General features: G+C 33.5%; 1 protein-coding gene across 1 annotated transcript in view; it reads left to right on the top strand.

The window, feature by feature from the left end:
• LOC118186974 (uncharacterized) overlaps nt 1-22,452 on the top strand; it is a 173,883-nt gene that overhangs the window by 34,004 nt on the left and 117,427 nt on the right. The window contains exons 6-9 of the mRNA XM_085810247.1: nt 4,795-4,911; nt 8,831-9,115; nt 10,130-10,280; nt 12,516-12,713. Of these exons, the coding sequence (XP_085666373.1) occupies nt 4,795-4,911; nt 8,831-9,115; nt 10,130-10,280; nt 12,516-12,713 (751 nt within the window). The remainder of the gene's footprint in view (nt 1-4,794; nt 4,912-8,830; nt 9,116-10,129; nt 10,281-12,515; nt 12,714-22,452) is intronic.

Raw genomic sequence — 22,452 nt, 5'->3', positions numbered from 1 at the left:
GTATTTTTAAATCACTACTACTATTCTTCTGTCTCTCAAGAATTTCGAATTTCTCCTATTTTCTAATGCCTAACATTTTTTTTTTTTTTTGCTGCAATGATAGCTACAATTTGATGAAAATCATGTACCGGTCTCTGAGAAAAATTATTTAGGGGTATTAATCAATAGTTAAGAGCTCTTGTTTCCTTCTTACACTAGATAATTCACAGAAAAAAATATACTAGAATGAGTGTCTAACTCCTGAAGAAGAGCTTTTGCACATATTAACCCTTTCACGGGAGCTATAGAGACTATTATTTAATGTATTGAAGCCAACTAGCCAACTATTCAATGATTAACTCTAAGTTTATGGATATTTTTGCATACCTATGTAAGGCACATTGTCACAAAATCCGTATTTAAATAAATAAAATAAAATAAAATTTAAAAAAAAACTGAAAGGGTTGATTTTAAATTACGTCCAAAGGGGCGTTTTTTTTTTAACATTTTGTGTGTTACCTTTATTTATTAAATATTATGTTCTACGTACTCAAACCATAAAATGCAGTTCAACAGCAATATCGCAAAATAATTTTAAAATGAGCCTATCTTTAGAATTTCCTATAAGGAGTGGAAGTCCTCTCGCACTGGAAATAAAAATGTTTCTCCCCCGTGCAGTATTGCCATTGTTCGCTTGGAAATCGTTTAGTTTCTTAATAAAAAATTCGTTGAATTGTTACAAAATATGAAATCGATAATTAAAAAAAAATCAAATTAGGGCTTCCACATGACCATATTCTATGGAAGATTATGTTATTCAAATTTTGATGGCTCTAGGTATCGTTGTTTTATCACAATACGAGAAACATACATACATTCTTGCAGATTCTTCATTATTTAATTCTTTAAATATAATTCAGGTCGATAATATTTGGTGGCAACAATTTGAAAAGTGAAACAACAGTTATCGTGAATCGACGCAAAATGCCAAAACGAAATTAATAGTCCTTTTGGGCAAATTACCGCGTTGGGCTAAAAAAATTAATTTAATTTTAAAACACTTACAGTCTTAACACTAGAGAACTACGGCTAACCGTCAGTTTGATGAATTTGTAGTTTTTATCGGTAAAAAATTTACGGTAGTTTTATTGTTAAGAGACTTACAAGAACAATCTTCCCTAATACTAACTATTCTCTTTGGCCGGTTCAGTATCTTCTCTTGAGTTTACTCATGATGACTAAAAAATATATTTCATCAGAATAAAGTAAAACTATCCTCTAATTTTATATTGATATTGCTTAATACTCATAATATTCGAACACTTTCTTCTGGATCGTCTCTGCTTGCACTAACTGAAACCTTTTCTAAAATGTCTTGAGCATAAAGACTGCAGATCGTTCCTTAGTCTTGAGCTTAATGCTTTATATTTACGCAGTGAGAGGTAAACACGCTGAAAACTGGTAGTTCGGTCCGAGGTTCAAATCCCGCGAACGGTCTGGCAGCATGGGCGTTTTCGTGGTTTTCCCCATGTGTAACGTGTATACGAGCCAGTTCCCTTAGAAAGTCTTCTTCGAAGGCCTTTCTTCCTTTAGGGAAATAGCTCTCGTGTGCTTTTCCATAATTGAATAATCCAATCCAATCCTATATTTACGCATTAGGGCAAGTACGATTGACAGGTAATAATCGCACACGATCTATCTCTTGCCCTAGCGAACCGCAGTGCGTTGATATTGGGTTCGAAGTTATCGAAAGATATATCTGTTGAATTAGGATTTGTATTTAGTATCTACATTTTACTGTTTTTATATTTATACCCAGGAAAATTATTTCATAGAAAACTGGTTTATCACGATTAACTACGAAACTAGCATACTGTCATTTCGACGGATATCAGTAGGCATTATCATACATAATATTACACATGACAGTATACCCGTAAGTATACGTCATGCATCGTATAGAATGGATAATTATCAGCGTAAATTAGGAAACTATAAAAATAACGGGTTTTGTAATTTTGGCTCATGAAACTCGAAATCCGTCAAAATGACAGATCACATAAATTTAGTGTTAAGGAACAGAAAAACAAATCGACAGGGTCTGCCATTTACTCGTCCGCATTAAGTAGCAAATTTTAAGCCTCTCTGTTAAATTAAATTTCTTTGAGCCTTATTTAATGCAGTTGAACGCGTGGGAAATGCGTGGCAACGATTTATTTCAAGAATAATTTAAATTATATAATTTTTCAATAGACTTTTCTGAAGAGATTAATTTCTCTTTATTGAGACATTTCTTGATCATCTGATCAACGGCTTTAACATGTGCTAAATGTATTTAGCATATGTTAACGCTATTCATGGTTAACTTTAACATGTGCTAATTTTGGCTGATTCTTACTTTAAGTAAAATATTTTTCAAATCTGTTGGTAACAATGTTGAATACGAAGAACAGAAACACGGTAACATAAAGGAATTCTACTCATTTGCATTAAGGAATTTAGATATTGTTACGAATTTGGTATCTAAAAAGCTAATGTTAGTTCAATTATAAATTAAATGGTTTTATTTCTCGCGTAGTGCAGCGCGTGACGAATATTAAAAGAAAGCTAAGCCGGAAAATTGAAAATACAAGAGCGCGTGCATTAAATAAATAAATATCTCTTTTTGATTTCGAGAAAGTACTGGAAAATTCTAGTGCGTGATTTTAAAATCTTATAAAAGGAGGAAAACATCTCAGTTTGTAGTAGTTGCTTAGTTTGTTGTTGTTTAGAAAACTGCTCTTGTTGATTGTAACTATTTCGCGGATTAGCGTTCTTTAGCTGTTTTGAATTACGTTCTATTGGACATTTGAGTAGTTAAAAGATAACTACTGTGAGATATTGTAATACTGCATGATAATTTGAGAAAATTTAAGCATTTTTGTTGTGATAATAATAAATTTTTGTTCATTTTTCATCGGACTTGTGCATTCATTTCATAACGAACCCGTACGCACGCAACAATATGATGAAATTTATAAATGCCAATAAAACAACACTGGAAATTTTGGTCTAATATTTTTAACTATATTTTTGTTTTATGTTTTAGTTTTTTGCTTTAATCTTTCAACTATATTTTTCTTTGTGTTGGGTGCGTTGCGTTACTATGAGGCCGATTATTATCGGCCGGGTGGGTTGCAGTTCACTCGTGTGTTACATTACGTAGAACAGCATTGGAGCTGCCATTGCCCTCAACTCTTTGTATCATGTCAATGGCCATGTATCCCAAATAATTAGTAGGTGAGTAGTGCAACGTAGTCTTGTAAGGGGTTATAATAAACACTAATTGGTAAATGATATTCTTGTGACTACTATTTGATACAGAAGAGGATACTAAAAAGCAGTTGTTCGCTGTAATAAATGACACTGCTTCAACTCTTCTGCATCCTGTAAATCATTTATAAAACAGAAATTGCTAAGTGGAAACTTTCTTAACCATCATTCCTCAAATAGTTAACAAAAAAGTTCTGCTAGACTTGAATTCTCAATTTTCGGAAAGCAATTTATACTCATCTTTATATCTTGAAATAAATAACAGAGAAAAGACTTTGTTTGATTGTAGAGACATTAGGTATTTTTTGAAAGCGGGAGACATGAAAAATGAGCAATGCCCTCGCCGGGACTTGAACTATGGACCTCTCGAATACGCGTCGAGCGTGCTGACAACTACATCAGGGAAGGCATGCTAATAAGGCTGGAGAAATATCTTATATACTCCCACTTTTAAAGGTTGACTGGGGATTAGGGGAGCCAATCTCGCCAAATCCTGGTGGTGGAGAATCATCATCCACCAGCCTTTTTAGTTCGAACGCCACTATAGAGACATTAGGTTATTTGGAAGCAGTAGACAAGAAAAATGAGCAATGCCCTCGCCGGGAATCGAACCACGGACCTCACGAATACGCGTCCAGCGTGCTGACCTCTACACCACGAAGACATGCTAATAAGGCGGAAGAAATACCTTATAAGATAAGCAGTTAAAAAGTTGTAGAAACCGGTAACGAGATACGGCAGTGCAGCACTATTTTGTCACTTGCCAAATTTCCCAAAATGCACTTTTATGATTTCATAACAAATCTATTCACGCAATGAAAAACATAAAATAAATTAAGGCATAATCTTTAAACTATGACATCAGGAATTCTTAAAATCGAAAATCGTATGGTAGTAAAATCTGAAAACATATTCGGAAAATCGAACCATAGTCTCATAATGCAGTCGTATTCTGTGGATAAAACAGTACACACTTAATTGTGATAATAAATCTGATAAGTGTAGAATGACTGAGTAGCTTTAATAAAGACAGAAAATTATAAAAACCGCAATCTATTTTACACCAGCTAAATTTAGCAAATTGAATCAGATTACAAGTTTCATAATTATAAAGAACTATAACTGATTTACAAAACACAAATTCAGAAGGAATTTCAAACTAACCCGGGTGCATTTTTGAACATGAGCAATATATAAACCATATTTATACCAAGAGTACAGAATTATAGTATGATTATCTGTAATAATAACATTTTTAGAAAAGCTTGAGAGAACTACAGAAAAATAAACATTCGTATAAATTATTTTCTTTTAGTAAAGCTTTCTTATTAATTTCTTTTAGTAAAACTTTATTATTTCTTTTAGTAAAATTTTATTATTTATTTCATTTATTAAAACTTTATTATTTCTTTCTTTTAGCGAAACTTTTAGTAAAAGTTTAGCTTTAGTATCTTTCATTTATATTTTAACTGTAGTATGGTTTCATGATATGTATACTTTTAGGTTTGGGAATGAGATCTCAAGTAGGTCACGTTGATTTTTATCCGAATGGTGGCAGAAATCAGCCTGGATGCCACAATTCTCCATTTACTATCCTGCCAAGGATTGGACTGCATAGAGGTTGGTAATAGAACTATATATTAATCGAAGCATAAGTTGTGAAACAATTTCTCGTAAAACAGAGCTATTAAAAATTATAAGGGAAAATAACCTTAAAATGGTGGTAATAGATTAAAATTACTTTATAAGGCGGTTATCATAAAAATAAGTTAAATCTTCCACCTTAAGGTATTATTGCCCGCGGATCTTTTGGGCTTACTGAAAATATGATTATTAGTTAACAAATTACACGACTGTAAATTACGAGACTGTCCGTTTGGATGTTTGTACCGTTTGGATGTTTGTATAAAGAGGAGAGTACAGAGAATTCATCTTCACAGAATCATATCCATTCTTTTCCATTGTCATCAGAACAAACAGGCAGCTTCGGGAACTCCTTCAATAAGTTTATTAATGGATCGCTCCTCTCTTTTCTGCCTTCGTAACTCTCTGGCAGTTTGTGTCAGGCAGTGTCTGTGTTTTATTTGTACAATATTACATTATTGTACAAATTGTATTACCTTTGCATTCGAGAGGTGACTCTCGGTCACCACTTGATTTAATGAGATAACTCGAGAGGTGATTGTCGATCAGTACTCGGTTTAATGCAATAATTCAGACGGTAATGACATTTATTTGGTTTGTTTTGGGCAATATCGCTCCATTGACTCAATTCAACGATACATGCATATAAAATAACTGCAAATCATTAATGTTAAATAGGTTTTTTAGATTTATTGTTATATGCGTCTTCCACGTTAGTTCGAACTCGACATTCGTGGTAATAGGAATATTATTTTCAAAGTTACGGATTTCAATAAGCATGGAATATGACTAAGAAATCACTTTAATTGAAAATGAATTCTATTTTTCGCTGATGAAAAATAAAATTACGTATGTGCATAGACTACTTGACGACAGAGAGAAGGAAAGCAGTGATGAAGATAGCGATGATCAAATTTTCAACTGAGGAAAAAAACCCGATTGCCATTTAAATATATTCCTAAACAAAACCATTATGTTTAGGGCAAAAAATCGTAACAGAAGGTATTTACGTTTTGAAAAGTACGACTAAAAGTAAACAAAATCTGTATAATCTGCGTAAGACTTGCATCACACTGTAAATTAATTAAATCCATTTTATAGATTTCTTGTTGGTTATTCATTTTCGTTTTTAATGAAAATAATAAACTCTGACTTCAAGTAACTACTTGAAATCTTTGCAGCATCGTACCTGCAACAAACACATAGTTGAAATGTCTTCACGGGCCGCATCAAATTGCTTTGGTATCGCATGCGAACGACTGGTTTAAACAGAAAGTTAAGAACTATGTTAAATATTTAATAGCTAATGTGAATGCTACTTTAAAGAAGTTGGAAATATTGAATTAAAAAAATTGTTGTTTAATGCATTACGTGAATTAAAAAAAATTATGAAACTCCGATTGTTTAAAATACTTTTATTCTCAAAATGAAAATTTTTTTTAGTTTATTACGTATTATTACCAAAATTTATATAATTATAATACAGTGAAACTTCGGTCGTTCCCGAAGGCTGTTCATTATCTGAAATGGTCGTACACCGAAAACATTTTTGCTATAAGTATTTATTGTAAAACATATTAATCCGTTTCTAGATCTCAAGTTAATTGCTTACTTAAAATTGTACTTTAAGCACAATTTCATACCGTGCAGATGCTGTTCGCACATTTTTTATACGATTTTCATTTCAATTACAGAAATATTTTACTTAAACTTTTTATGTTTTAAATGTTCCATTTGATAACCCTTATTCATTACTATCTTTATACACCGTAATTTCCGAGACAATAAAGCCTTTTGTAATATCGGAAGAGGTATTTTATCCCATCGTCCACGAACAGCTTTCCAAAGGCTAAGGATTACCGGCTTTTCAAAAGTCCACGGTATGGCCTTTATGGTATGGCATTTAGTCCATGGTATGGCCTTTATATGTGAATGGTATGGCCTTAGTACCGGTTGCTTCTTCCATTTTTTTCCAGGAAATTAACAGTAGATTTTGACGTGTCGCTGCTTGCTTTGTCTTGACGCAGTTCTACTGATTGATCACAGTGTATTTAAAGAGAAAGTATTTCATAATTGGGTGTAAAATATCTTTTTGATAATACGTTGACTTGATCTTAATATTTTCTCCACTTTCTTTATTTTTAATTTTCCGTTATAATGAAAATCCAGCAACAATCATAAATCCCACAGAAAAAACTTTCTTTGGATTCCTTAAATCATGTTTTAACATTTTTCTCCTCTTCGATAACAATAAATGGATCACTTTTCATTGCAGTCATGTACACCCAAGATTCATGTCTTGTGACAACGATTCAAATTAGCGTTAATCACTTGCATTTTAATGATTTTGCAACTATCCTTTTGCTAGGATTTTCTTTTAACATTAAAGATAGGACTTTTGCAATATTCGAAACATTCCATTTTTTCCCTTGGATACGTATTTGGAGCTATTTTTCCACTTGAAGCTAAAGTTTGACGTTTAGCCCTTTGTTAGCTTTAGATAAAACCATGGCTTTTACAATGCTTTTAATAACGAGATACGAATAATTTTCTTCGGCAAGGTAACGAAGGTAAACGAAGCAATCCATCCACTGCTTCCTTAAAAGCGACAGTTTGCATGAAAATAAAACTATCAAGTAGCAAACAATAACTTATACTCTCAAAAAATGCAGCTGCAGTTAAACATAATTCCAAGCTGAGAATGGTTTTTACAACAAAGCAAAATCGTCTGAATAATGTGCGAACAGCCTCAGCAAAAACAAGAGAAATCCTTAAATCTAAAGCAAAAAAAAAAGGGGGGGCGGTGATGGTCAAAATAATATTAAACGGATAAAATAGACTTGTGTATTAAATAAGTTTATCTTTTCTTCCTTCCTTTTCATCTGAAAACATTTCCGCCACAATCGTCTTTTGCGGCTGTTTTTGAAGTTGTTTCCAGTTCTTTCTTTTTAAGTATATTTTTATTGCCCTCTAATAATAAAAAGTCTTCATTCTTTTGTGCTAATTTTATCGTCCGAAAATCTAGAGGGGAAATTATTCGAATAATTTAATTTCGAAGAATGCGGGTACAGTAAGAATATAACAAATGAAAAGCAGTTATGGGTAAAGTACAGGTAACTATCACAATATTATATTTTTAAAAAAAACTTATATTCCAATAAGCATGTGCTGTAATATTAATATTACAGTATCTAATAACATATCTTCAATTTCTCTGTTACTTGAGCTTCGATCTTCTTTGCTGTCTCTGCTACTTCTTAGACCTCAAAATCATACATAAATAATTAGAGAAGGTTCAGCTGATTCAGCGAAATCCACTTTGAATTTAAGGCAGTTCGTTCTCTAAACCTATTGAAGAAGAGGAAAATTACGTGAATATCGAAAAAAATTCAGGATCTGGCGGTAAAAACCAACGGGGAAAATTACACGAGGAAATACGGTAATACAAAAGTCTTTTCACTGTTAAAGCTTTCAAAATCTTTAGCTGCAATACAATCTGGTTATAATTTCTTCCACGCTGAATTCGTGATCCTCTAAGACATTATTGCTAGAATTTGTTAATGAGAATTAAGCAACAGGACATACTAAAATTATGTTTCTAAAAGTCTCGGGAGTGTTAGTTCTATGTAAATGGTTACTTCAACATTTTCAAAACCATTTGTTTCTGGCATGAGTGTTCGTACTCGAGACACTCTTTGTTATCTAAAGCGTTTCTTCATCAGATAATTTGTTAGTGAGCCGATTTGTTCGTAATGAGAGGTTTTCGTGATCCAAGGTTTCACTGTAACCGAAACAGTAGTTATAAATACATCCATGCCAAAAGAAAACTAGATTGTTACTTGGAATAAGCTAAAAAAATTAAATACATATTTGAGTATTTACATTTTTCTTTCAGCTGCCAGATATTATATAACATGTGATCACTTCCGGTCAACGGACTATTACATTGATAGTATCCGCTCAGCATTGGAATCAAAATCTAGGGACGAATCTGCATGCCAGTCCATTGGTGTCACCTGTCGCAACTGGGAAACTTTCGCCCAGGGAAGGTGTGCTGACTGCTCCCATCCTGATGACTGCTTACCTATGGGTTATCGCAGCGACTTATATATTCAGCGAAATCCCCATCTTTCCAAGAAAGAATATTTTGTGAAAACTGCTGATGAGTCACCTTTCTGCTGTAAGTATATGCCCCAGAGTTAGTAAAACTATAAGATGTTCACTAGGTATTTCTTCCATCCTTATATGAGTGTGGAATTTTTCAATGCATGGTTTTACCAAATTTGGAAAAATAATCCTGCGGGATTTAAGCATTAATAATCATAATTGCTAATGTGTGATTTGTATTGCGTATAGACACTATTCATATTTCCAAGCAAGTCGTCATTAATCATTTCCAGACTTACTATCAGTGTCTTTTTATATTAGCCAAGTGGTGAGGTTTACGTATTTTACCATAGTCGCACTGCGCTTCCTTGCATATTATAAACAGCTGTGACGAGTCTTGAGGAGAATAGGGTTCAGTGAATTTTAAACAACAACGAAATTCTGCCGGTGCGAATCTGGTGCGATATGATCTGATAGTGACCCAGTATATTCTAGTAGTGACTTACGATCAACATTTATAATTATAATCTGACAGAATTCATTTTTTAATGTTATGTTATATATATATAACAAATCTAAAACACTTTTAGTTTCTAGAGATTAATCAAACTCTTGATAATCACTTTATTTTTGATCTTGGAACATAACTCCGACGGATTCTGGGCCAACTACCGGCCGAGCGGTAAAGTCGCTGAACCCTGGTATTTCGGTTCAAGGTTCGAATCCCGCGAACGGGCTGTCTGCGTGGGTTTTTTCGTGATTTTTCCCATGTATATCGTGTATACGAGCCAGTTTCCCGTAGAAAGTACTCCACGAAGGCATCCTTCCCCATAGGGCTCGAAACTTTGTCATAATCACAAAAAAAAAAAAAAAAAAAAAAAACGACAGATTTTGTGGTTGAATAAGATCCGCATTTTGCTTTTCTTCTACAGCCGGAAGATATAGAATAGAAACATACTGTTTATTAAAATCTGTTTCATTAAAAGCATTTAAATACTATACTTGTTTATGAATCTAACGTAAGTCCATTTTGTGTATAGAGAAATGATTAAGCTTTTTTGTGTTTTCATAAAACTTGTTTTTGTAGTGTTTCAGTATCAAGTTATAGTGGAGACTGGTTGCGATCATGGGTTTTGTGGAGAAGCTTCAAATTCTAAATCTGGTTTCAATCCAGGTGTAATCAATCTTGAACTGAAAACGAATGAAGGGAAATTGACCAAGCTTAATATTGATGAGGAGTAAGTCAGTTTCCTTAAATATTTTTTTTTTTAAAATATTCTGTAACCAAAGTTTTTTAAAACCATTTTATTGACTATTGTTAATACAACAGCACTTCTAAGTCTGCACAATTTTTTAGTTAGTCACAAAAGTCTGCGTACAGACTAAATTTTAAATTAAAAAAAAACACTTATAGCATAGAAAAATGTATTTTAATCATTGCATTTTTTCCTTCTATTAGCTAAAACTGTAAGCTTAAATAAAAAGTAAATAATATCAGTGTAATTCCTTTTTACATTTTTTTCAAAAATATATTTTGTCAAAAAAACTCAGAAATTCCTTCCAATAAGTCTGCGTACACTTTCAAAAAAAATATATATATAAGCTTTTACATTACTTCAATACTTTGTAGGATATCCTTTATTCTTCAAAACAGCTTGCAGACCTCTGGGCATTAACTGAACTAGTTTTTCAGTGTCATCCGACGTAAATTTCGCCCATTCTTCCTGCAATTTACTAATTAGCTCATTTCGCGACGTAATATTGTGTTTTCGAATTCGTTTCTTCAATTTTGCCCACAAATGTTCGATTGGACTGAGGTCTGGTTACTGTGGAGGAGTACGCAACTGTCTTGGAGTGTGATAGAGGAGATATTCCTTCACAATTTTAGCTGTATGTTTTGGGTCGTTGTCTTGTTGGAAAATAAAGGTATTAGAAAGGTTTAAATTTCGGGCACTGTCTCGTAGATTTTTCTTCAGAATATCCAGATAAACATACTTTTCCATGACTTTATCAATAATGGGAAAATTTCCAACTCCTTTCGACGACATACACCCTCATACCGTCACACCGTCAGCTCCATGTTTGACAGTTGGATTTAAATTTCTCAGATTCAGTTCTGTTTCTGGTTTTCTCCATACAATAGGGTGGCCATTAACTTTAAATATTGTAAATTTACTTTCATCTGACCAAATTAGATTGTTCCAGAAGTCCTGCGAAGAGTTTAAATATGTTTTGGCAAAAGCAATTCTTTTCTTTCTACTTGTCTCGGAAATGTATGGCTTAGACCTAGGTTTGCGTCCATGATAATCGGCCTTTCGCAGCACTTTTCGTACAGTTTCAGGAGAAATTTCCTTGTTGCTAGTTAAAAAATGTCTTTTGCAATGCTTGAAGCAGAAAGTTTAGGATTTTGTTTAATTCGTAAAAGAATTTTTCTTTCTTCTCTCTGCGTTAGCTTCTTCGGTCTCCCAAATCTTGGTTTTACCGCAAGACTACCAGTGTCAAGATAGTTTTGAATAACTCTTTGCACACTAGAAAATGGTTTTACCAATATAGCGAAGAGTTTTACCTTCATCTCTCAATTTGATAATTAGTTGTCTCGTAACTAAAGGAATCTCTTTATTGGTTGTCATTTTCGTCAAAGAAAATAGAAATAACAACTTCCAATCAACGTGAAATTTGCTTCGGAAGTCAATGACCTTGAATGTGTAACCTTCTCTGCATTCTCAAGTTTGAAGTTTAAAAGTTAGATAAGAAATCTCCCGCCTCCTTCGCGTTGTACGCAAACTTTATTGGCTTTGATTTCTGGCCACTTATCTTTTAAAAATTAGTGTGCATAAATTATTAGATATGAAAATATTACAGTTAAATAATTTCAAAGTCCCTTATTGAAACTAAATATTTAAAAAATAAAACTTTAAGAAACTACCCTTTTCGCACCTTAAAATTTGGATTTGATGTTACTTTTCTTGATGTACGCAGACTTTATTGACTAACTGTACGTAAATATCGACGGTGAAATTTGAATTCAAGAGTTAAAAAGGAGTTATAAATTAAGGCAATGTTTACTGGACTGCTTTTATATACTTCAAGTTGTTTTATAGCCATCATGCTTTGCGTAAGTTACATAGTAATACAGCTGTGATTTTGAATTGAAACAGAACATTAAGTATTCAAATAATTTGATTTAAAACGGCAGTCTTAATATTTTGTTTCTTTTTCTTTCGTAATCAGTCTCAGAGCTTCTAGAGTAATTTACTCCGGTACAAGATATTATCTGTCTGTATATCTCTTATTTTAATAAATTAAAACTAACGTTACCACTGAAATTAAATACCTAAGAAAATAGTTATTATATGACGTTTTTGAAAAAACAGGTACTTATCTGTTTGGAAAAAATCTCATTTCTTAATTCAGATGAAAACAGTACTTGCATCCCATTCATATACTAACGTTTTCTTCCGATCTGTACGCAGCGCTGACAAGAATATCAAACCAGAAGGACAATACGTCTACTTGGCAACTAGCCGATTTCCGATTGGACGAGTTAAAGACGCTAAAATTTGGTGGGGAGATACATCGAAACCTGAAGCTGCCGCCAGGCCTTCGCAATTTTCAACAGGCCTAAATCTGAGGAAAATACAAGTAGTTCCTATTGCTTTGCAAGATAAAATGTAAGTATTACATATGGATTTGTATATTAATAAATATCTTCATAAAGCTATTGGTCTCAGATTAATAAGTTTCTTTATACACTCCCATTAATTTTATTACAAAAATTAAACTTTTTACAAAATAACTTCCAAGTACTACTACTTTGGCACTTTTATTGTTTCTCAGGTTCTAATGTTCTAGTGTTCTAAGTTCATCAAACACTGATGAAAATTTAGTTTGGCCCTTGTTCAGAATGAAGTTGCCTGTAATCTAGTTTTAAGTGGAGCGCTTTGATTTGCAAGCGCAAGATTTTATTCCATTTCCTTACATTTTGTTTCATTTGAAATCTGCCGTGGAAGTTGTTTTACTTAGTTCTTCCGTTATAAATAGTAATTGAAAAAAATGCTTGTTCTACGTTTGGTACAGAAGAAAAAATGTACTATTGCATTTTTAATATGTTATTGTGCAATATTTTAAAGTAGTTTTTGAGTTTCTTAATATTCATGATAGCTTCGTCATTTGATAATTGCAAAGGAAATGTAATCCTCGGATAACTGCAAGATGTTCAGATTTTATTGAATAATAAGTAATCTTGTAAGCTTTTTCTGTCTCAACGCGTTTTTTCGGGGCGTAATTGGGAAGTATGTCTGGTTAGCAATCGGAATATCTGGAGTTCGAGTCCTTGCGAAGGTATTATATATTTTTTACGTTTCATGTTCGAAAAAGTCCTAATCACTTTACAAGCTGTTTGAAAGCTTCCGCGACTTTCTGAAAAATTTATAAAGAATATGAACCACTTCGTTCACCGAGCAGAGGCAATATCAATTAGATCAGAATTTTAACCTTTATTAAATAATAATATTGTTAAGGTGTGATGCACTTATTTAAAAGTTAGATGCAGCTTTCTACGAGTTCAGAAAACTCAATATAGTTTCAACAAGTTCAATCTAGTTTTCTGTCCATGATTTTTTTATAATAACTGATAATTTCCATATTAACATCACTGAAGATAATTTAGATTTATTGTAATTAAGTAAGTTGATTAATGCAGAAAAATACAGTATGGTTGTTTGATAACGAGACTGGTAAAAAACAAAATGCGGACAATATCAATTAAGAAATGGAAACAGATGAAAATTTCTTCGTGAACATAGCTACAGTAGAAGTGAATCTCAGAGTTGCTATTAGGGTGTGAAGTAAATGAAACCCAGACATGCATCGCGAAATGTCGGGTGGAAATCAACAGTCCTTAACGCCAGACAATTCCTTTATCAAAATAATAATAATAAAAAAAATATATTCCACAACAATTAAGGAACTGCGCACAAAGAATTTCTTGTATAGTGAAAAGGTGTTTCTGGTGAACTATAACGGATTTTCTGAAATGTTTGCGTTACAGAATACAATGTATGAAAGTCTCAAGTTCAATTGACGTTTATCGACTGTAATACTTTTTGTCAGACGACTCAATATGAGTACAGTGTTTGGTTAAAAAATCAATTCTGTCATTCTTATTTGTCGGACAATTTGGTGATCTACCTGGTGATAAATTATAACTTCTCAAGTGTTAAACTCTGAACTGCTTGTCCTGTAACCTAACCGCTGATCATAAGAATTTGTGTTTAGTATATAACCTATGTTACTGTTTAACTTTTTGAGGGACAGGAAAAGGCAATTAGCTTTTCAGCAAAACTCTTGTTTTATTTACTATATCAGGTGTTATAATGAAACGTGTTTTACGACATTTACGCATATTTTGTGCAAGACGCATGAAAAAAATGACTACTTCTGGTGGTTAGTCTCAGTAACCACCGCCCACAGAACACATCCCTACAAATCAGTCTCTATGGTATTCATGGAAACACTTTTCCTTTTTCAAGAAGAGTGCAACGTTGCATGTGCTGCATTCCCACACTGTTCTTACAGGCCTTTTTCTTGGTGCTGCAGAGTGCATATCGTCGTGAAGTTGTCTCCGATGGCAAATGCTTATTTTCTTGAAGACGAATCGCTGCATCAACTACTGACTTATGTTTCTTGATTTTCATCTAGTAAGCTACAAGGAAACTTCAGAAACGGTCAGTCTTGAAAACCACTCACACGAGTGAGTAAGACGTTCAATAGAAAAGGAGGTTACTGTAGGTCACCACCCCCTTTCAAAGAGTTAACTATGGATACACAGAATAAAACTTAGCACAAAACTTTGTCGCAATTAGGGGTAATAGAACTAAAAATAGTAAAGGATTAAATAATGTGACTTCTTCTTTCAATCAACAATTCTATCCAATCAATACTTTTTATCAATCACAGCGAGATGACAGTAAGCTAAGACTCCCAGGGATTACAACATAACCTATTCAGATTTGAAGCACCTTTTGGGGTTGGACGGTAACCAGCTAACTTTCTAACACTTTCTGAACTTTGGCGGTTCTTACATTTCTACTTGGCAAGTTGCTTTTTTCAGCAGAAGACAGTACATCGGCACGAATTCCTCTCAGTTAAGATTACATTTTAGGTTTAAACTACGCCATTTGCTCAAAAATTTGCATAAACTTCTGGTTTGAGCGAGTAACATGACAAGACAAAGCATATAGGAAAGAAACTAAAGTAAAGCTAAAAAAACTGTTAGTAGAACTTAAATCATAAATGGTAGTTATTTGTGAAGAGTGCTTTAATCGGCATTTCTTTAATCTTCCGAATACGAAATACGTTAATAACGCTTTCACCTTCTATCTTGACTATACGCGGGGAACGGTCTTATCGTGTCTGATAAGCTGAGATTTCCACTGCCATCAGTTTAACAAGAAGAACTGATATGAACTTTTTTACGCTTTTATGAATTTTGCACTCGTAGTCAGAGGGTTAATCACTTGGAAACAGTCATTATATGGTACTTAGCGATAGTGTGAAAGAGTGCATAGATTACCATTGTAGCTTAGTTTGAATAAATGAAAACTTAAGCAAATGGTTGTTTTTAAATCTTGCTCCAATCACCTTTTTATATTGTGTAATATATGCTAAACACAAAAAGCGTATATAGCGTAAATACTATAAAAACACAGAAAACTTTAAAAAAAATTAATTTTTTTTGTTATTTTTCCAGCTTTATTGATGAGTAATTTAAGTAAAAATTAAACTTTAAAAAAAAATCATGTTTCAAAATTTGCATTATTAGCTGAGATTCAGGGGCAAATTTATTTAAAATCGTTCATTTAAAATATATTTATTTTAATTTGAAACAATTACTGTATTCTTATGCCTAAATAATATAAGCTTCTTAAACATGTTTTACCTGAAGTTTTATTTCGGAATATAGATTTGAGTTTAAACTTTCATTTTACAGTTTTACTTTTTTATGATCAGTATTTTATTTCTTTTGGGCTATAACACTGTACTTAATAAATTAAAAGCATTATTTTATTCCCTTATAGCGAAAAATATTTTCTGTTTTAATATGTATATAAATACAATATTTTTTAAATATTTTTAAAAACTCTTGCAGTGATAGACTTTCTGAACCACAGCCAATAGTTTTATGTGGATCTCCTGATAAGACAATCGGAAGAAATCGGTACTTGGAGCTGAGTGTCAATGAATGCTGATTTTATCTATGCAAAAATGTGGAAAATATTTATATGTTTATGAAAATCGACATGCCAAAAATTTGAAAAATTTATTGTGCATCTTCACGTAATAAGAATCACAAATGTGGTTCCATGTTAATCCATATATTACCATATTAATCTGAAAATCAGTGATGCAAAATGCACATATATCACATTCTACTGGAATATATCTGGTAATTTATTGAAGTTATTGTGCTTTTGTTGTACATATTTAAAACTCATTCGTATGTAAAAATCCTGTGTATATATTTTTAAAAATATTATATGTATATTATTTATGAGGAAATAAAGCTGGGCTTGTACTTGAGTATTATTCAGTTCGTTATTTTTCATATTTAATAAGCATTCCTATTTATATTGTAAAATAAAATTCAGAAATTTATGCTACAGATTTCAAAGCTTTGTTGAATAAGCTAAAATTTGTGTCAGATAAGTTAATTACATTACCCTCAGCTGAAGATGAAGTTTGATCTCATGTTCATATTGTAGCGTTTTTCTAACGGGTTGGAGGGAAAGTTCTGTCGTATTTTAAATAGGCATGGGATTTTTCTTGTAAATAAATAAATAAAAAAAAAAAAAAAATCTGGCTAGTGAGTCAATCGGATTTTTTTTGTTTTTGTTTTTTTTAGCTGCTGTATAATATAAAAGGTGCCCTTTTTTACCGTTAATCATTTACTTGTAATATTTAAAGGGAAAAACATGTCGGTAGATAAAGTGCATTTACGACACTGCATTTTATATGAATTCCAAAAAGGAAGCAACGCATCTGTTGCATGTAAAAATTTATGTGCGGTATTTGGAAAAGATATTGTAAATGTTCGTACTTGTCAAAGATGGTTTAGCAAATTTCGTTCCGGGGACCTGAGCCTCAAAGAAAGTGTTCGATCTGGACGACCATGCAAGATCGATAATGATGTTTTGCGATCCATGTTGGAAAATAATCCACATTTAACAAGTCGAGAAATTGCAGAAGAGTTTGGCATTCATCATACAACTGTTGGAGATCACATTAAATCTCTTGGGTTTGTGTTAAAGCAAAGTGTTTGGGTTCCACATGAATTAACGGAAAAGAATTTGTCTGATCGTGTAAGAATATGTTCATCACATCTGATTAGACACAATGTGGAGCCGTTTTTGGACAGGCTGGTTACTGGAGATGAAAAGTGGATTCTTTACGAGAATATTAAAAGAAAAAAATCTTACTGCAAACCGGGAACATCATCAGCAACAGTTCCAAAACCAAGTATCCATCAACGAAAAGTACTGCTTTGTTTGTGGTGGGACAGGAAAGGTCCAGTGTATTACGAGTTGCTGAAACAGGGAAAAAACATCAACGCGGATCTGTACTGCAATCAGCTGGATAAATTGAATGCAGCTATCAAAGAAAAAAGGCCAGCATTAGCGTCCAGAAAAGGAATAGTGTTCCATCACGATAATGCTCGCCCGCATACTGCAGTGGTGACACTACGAAAACTGAATGCGTTAGGATGGGAAATCCTTAGTCACCGCCCCGTATTCACCTGACATTGCACCCTCTGATTATTACCTGTTCAGATCTCTGCAAAATTATCTAACGGGAAAAAAATTCAAGTCTTTTGAAAGTGTTTCTAAGGCAATTGCTGACTATTTTAACTCCATGGATGATAACTTCTACAAAACAGGAATTTACAGGTTACCTGGAAGATGGCAACAGGTTGTAAAAAATAACGGAGCATATATAATTGATTAATATTAAACACATATTTTTATAAATGAATTCAAATATTTTCTTTAAAATACGACAGAACTTTCCCTCCAACCCTATACTTCTGACACCAGCTGTTACATTATTTTCTTCCTTCACGACGGTACGGAGTTTGTAGATTTGGAGTGAATAACGACGGCACTTGATGAAGTATCGAAACACACTTTATTTAGACAATATTAATCAGGACAGCTCCAAAGTCACGTTTTACAGTCGTCGAAGATCTACTATACACTTGCTGGAACTATCAGCGACACAGCTTTCAGGTTATCAGGCTATAAGGTGGAGATAGCTTCAGTGCAAAGCACCAGAGTACAGCTCCCGACTCTGCTCAGTCATTCTCGGAACTCCACGTAATCTCGAGACTCTCCACGCTACAACTCGCGATGCACTCGACGGCACACAGAGCATAGCTCCTGACTCTTCGGTTCAGTCGTTTCCGGAGCTTAACACACTCTCTCGACGATGCACTAACCGCGATACACTAAGAGACTCTTTCGGTGCATTCGACGACCCACTCGGCACTCGCTGCCTGGCTGTCAACTCGATCGAATCCGCAGGGATTGACTCGCTAGACGAGACACCAATTCGATACTAACTATCTCGCACTGTATGCGAGGCACACACACTGACTCGAAGGCGAGGAACTCACTGACTCGCCCTCTCGAGGAGACACTCACTGACTGACTGCGGACCAGCAGGGTTTATATAGCTTTCGGCTTGTGTTCGAAAACTTTCTGATCTAAACCGGTAAGAATTCATTCCAAAAGGTCCATGGCATATCGCCAATTTTGTCGCCAAATGGGCGATTTCTCGCCAAATGTGGCAACTCTAAAACTGCTTTGCGGGGAAGCCATCTTACCGCGCCTGTACAATTCGTAACAATATTTTTGTCTCGATATTTAATAACATCTTGTGGCCTTTACTCTTAGTCAATTTAATTTACAAGAACATTTGTAAATGGTCATTTAACTTGAAGTGACGGTTTACAGAGTTATCCATTATTATCCAAACTAATCGTAACTGAAAGTATTGTGATGCTTCTTTGGCGATAATAAGCAACTCCAATGATGGAACACAGCAATAACTTTTATTTAACACTAAAAATGGCGACATACAAACAAGAAGAGAAAACATATTCTAACATTTAAAAAAAAAATTACATTCTTCGTGCGAGAGTCGCACGAGGCACTCGAGTCTGGTTTCAAATATTGCCATTCAGAAATAACTTAATGTTCATCTATTTAAAGCTGTTACAACCTCTCCCCCAACGGAGAGACTTTTTCCGAAGGGAAAAGTTCTGTAAAATTTGACAGTTTAATAAGCTCGGCTTGCTCATTTGCTTAAAGAGCAAAGGTTATTTCTCTTATAAATTTCCAAATTTCAGGCCAAAATTTTAAAGTTTTAAACAAATATTTTTATACCACATTTAAGTAGAAAAAGATGCAAAATGGTCAAATTAGTCTTCCTTTTTTCCTTGACGGCGCCTAGATTTTTTCCATGGTGGACCAGTTCCTCGGCTATAATTCACAGCAAAGCATTTCCTCGGTTCATCTGTGCCTTTTGGATAATATTCATTTCTCATTTGCTTTCGACAATTGTTTTCTTCGTCTATTAGTAGCGGCTTTGATATTAAATCAAAAGCCGAAAGATGATGATAACGCTGCATTGCAAAATGATTCTCAGTATTAATTTCTTCATCGTTTTTCAAATTTTCGTGAAAATCTTCCACGTTCAATTCCGGTGATTTAACTTCCTCTTCAAATACATCTCTGGATGCTTTATTTTCTTTCTTCATCGGTTCCAAGATCTGCTCTTCAGCTATTTTTCTTTTCCTTTGAGCTCTAGTAGAGACGGCATTAACCTGGTGAGGATGCCTATTAGGTTTCTTTCTTTGTTTATTCAATAGTGCAAAAGTTCGATTGCCTAATAAATACCTTCCCTTGTCGAGTTCATTTCTAATAATGGCAGCCTTAGTTATTACTCTCCCAAGATCGCAATTTAGTTCGATCTCAGCCAATGGTAAACAGGTTGGATTCAAATCTAATGGCTGTTGCACCCACACATTTTCACCTGTCAGCATTTCCGGCGTGATGTATTTGCGACAAACTATATCAATACTAGCACCTGAATCCCTTAATATAGGAATTTTATGACCATTTACGTAACCCATACTAGTATAAGGTAATAGAAATTTATCCTCTGGTTTTGCACTAATTCTGTTAAGATTAGCAGGAGATTCAGTACTATTCTTAAGTTTTGGACATTGGGGCCTTAAATGTTGATAGGACCCACACTGATAGCATTGTGGCGTCTTTCGTTTTTCATATTTATCATATGGACGTGGACTTCTAGGTCTATGAAACAAGCTTTGCGTATTAAATCCTGATGACATTTTGTTTTCAGTTTTATTTTTATTATCTGAACTCAATTTACCTTGAGTTAGTGCATTGTATCTTTCTTTCTGCCTATCCACTACAGGCTTTTTTTTAAAGTTTCCGCAAACGTTTTCATAGGCATCAAGTTTTTCAGCTAATTTTTTAGATGAAATCATCTCTACCCACTCATCAAGAAAATGATCTCGAATTTCAGGAGGAACTCGAAGCTTAAGTTGGTCAATCACCATCAAATCTAGCAACTGATCAAAAGTCTTAACTCCTAGACCAGTCACCCATTCCTTGCAATAATTTTCTATTTCATAATTGAAATCCACCCATGTGGATTCGGTACTTTTTTGATGTTTCATAAATTTCTGCCTAAACTTTTCCGGGCTTAGTTTAAACCGTCTTAACAATAAATTTTTCACGTGTTCATAGTCTTTAACTTTATCGGAGGGTTCTCTAGCTATTAACTGGGTTACTTCGTAAGGAAGTAGTCCTAGTAAATGAGATACAAATTCTTCTTTATCAATTTTAGCCCATTCTGCTTGCCTTTCAAACAATAGCAAATATAGACTGATATCTCCTTTCTTGTCATCGAATTTCTGCATAAGGTGACGCAGCTCCGTTTTCGGCCGGATCTGTCCGGTATTTTGAGACTTTGTCTCTGCTTCAAGTCTTAATCTCTCTAATTCATACTGTTCTTTCCTTCTCCGCTCTTCCGCTTCTTCCTGTCTCCTACGTTCTTCTCTTTCCCTTTCCTCCCTCTCTTTCCGTTCTTCTCTTTCCTCCCTCACTTTCCGTTCTTCTATTATTGTGTCTAAGACTCCTTTGACGAATACTTCATCATAATCTCTACTTTCAACAATTTTCTGTTTTAAATCGACTATTTTCAAATCTGCAGTCACATGAACTCCCAGTTCAGCCGCGAGATTTTGCAAATCTTCCTTACGAGCTCTTCCTAAGTAAGACATTGTTTCTATGTTTAAAATTAACGAACACTGTTTTCTTTATATTTCCTCAAAATAGCTCAATTCAATTACTTTAATTAATTAATGCAGTCAGGAATCACGAAATTAAATGCACTTTGTTAAGTACGTATACCTCAAAAATGAAATATTTAAATTATATGAAGTTCATTCTCTCTACCACATTAATTGTGATTAAAATAAGAATAATAACATAGAGCAATATATATATCTACCGTCTGCACAACTAAAATGAATATTAAATATAATATCAAATGCGGTAATAAAATAAGACAATTTATTATTAACAGGAAGTAATAATCTGGTATCACTAATATTGGGTTCAGTGATGAACTAATAAAGCAATTCTATATAAACATTAAGTAATAATCTGGTATCACTAATATTATGTTCAGTGATGAACTAATAAAATAAAAATACGCACGATTATTCGATGTCGGTCAGTGCCTCCAAAATAATTAAGACTGTGATGCTTCTTTGGCGATAATAAGCAACTCCAATGATGGAACACAGCAATAACTTTTATTTAACACTAAAAATGGCGACATACAAACAAGAAGAGAAAACATATTCTAACATTTAAAAAAAAAATTACATTCTTCTAATGTAATTTTTTTTTAAATTTTTTTAAATTCTAACATTTAAAAAAAAAATTACATTCTTCGTGCGAGAGTCGCACGAGGCACTCGAGTCTGGTTTCAAATATTGCCATTCAGAAATAACTTAATGTTCATCTATTTAAAGCTGTTACAGTATTCTATAGTTTGTATTAAAATTCAGATACTTAAAGCTAGGAATAATATTTTGAATTATTTATTAAACCTCACAACACGAATTTGTTTCGCATCTGTTAGGCGTTCATTATTAATGATTATATGATTATTTCAATGCACTCGAGGGTTATCTGGCTATCACAATTTATGCAAGATCTGTACAATTTTGCAAAAAGATACGCGCTTCTGTTCTCTATAAAATGTTGGATATTGTTATAATTTAGGGCTCGCATTTGATCTTCCGAAGAAACA

Source organism: Stegodyphus dumicola, chromosome 2, assembly GCF_044657685.1.
Source record: "Stegodyphus dumicola isolate Sdum_Otavi_A_Nest chromosome 2, ASM4465768v1".
In the NCBI taxonomy this organism is placed as follows: domain Eukaryota; kingdom Metazoa; phylum Arthropoda; class Arachnida; order Araneae; family Eresidae; genus Stegodyphus; species Stegodyphus dumicola.
Note: the sequence above shows the minus strand (reverse complement) of the source record. Positions and strands in the feature narration are given on the sequence as shown.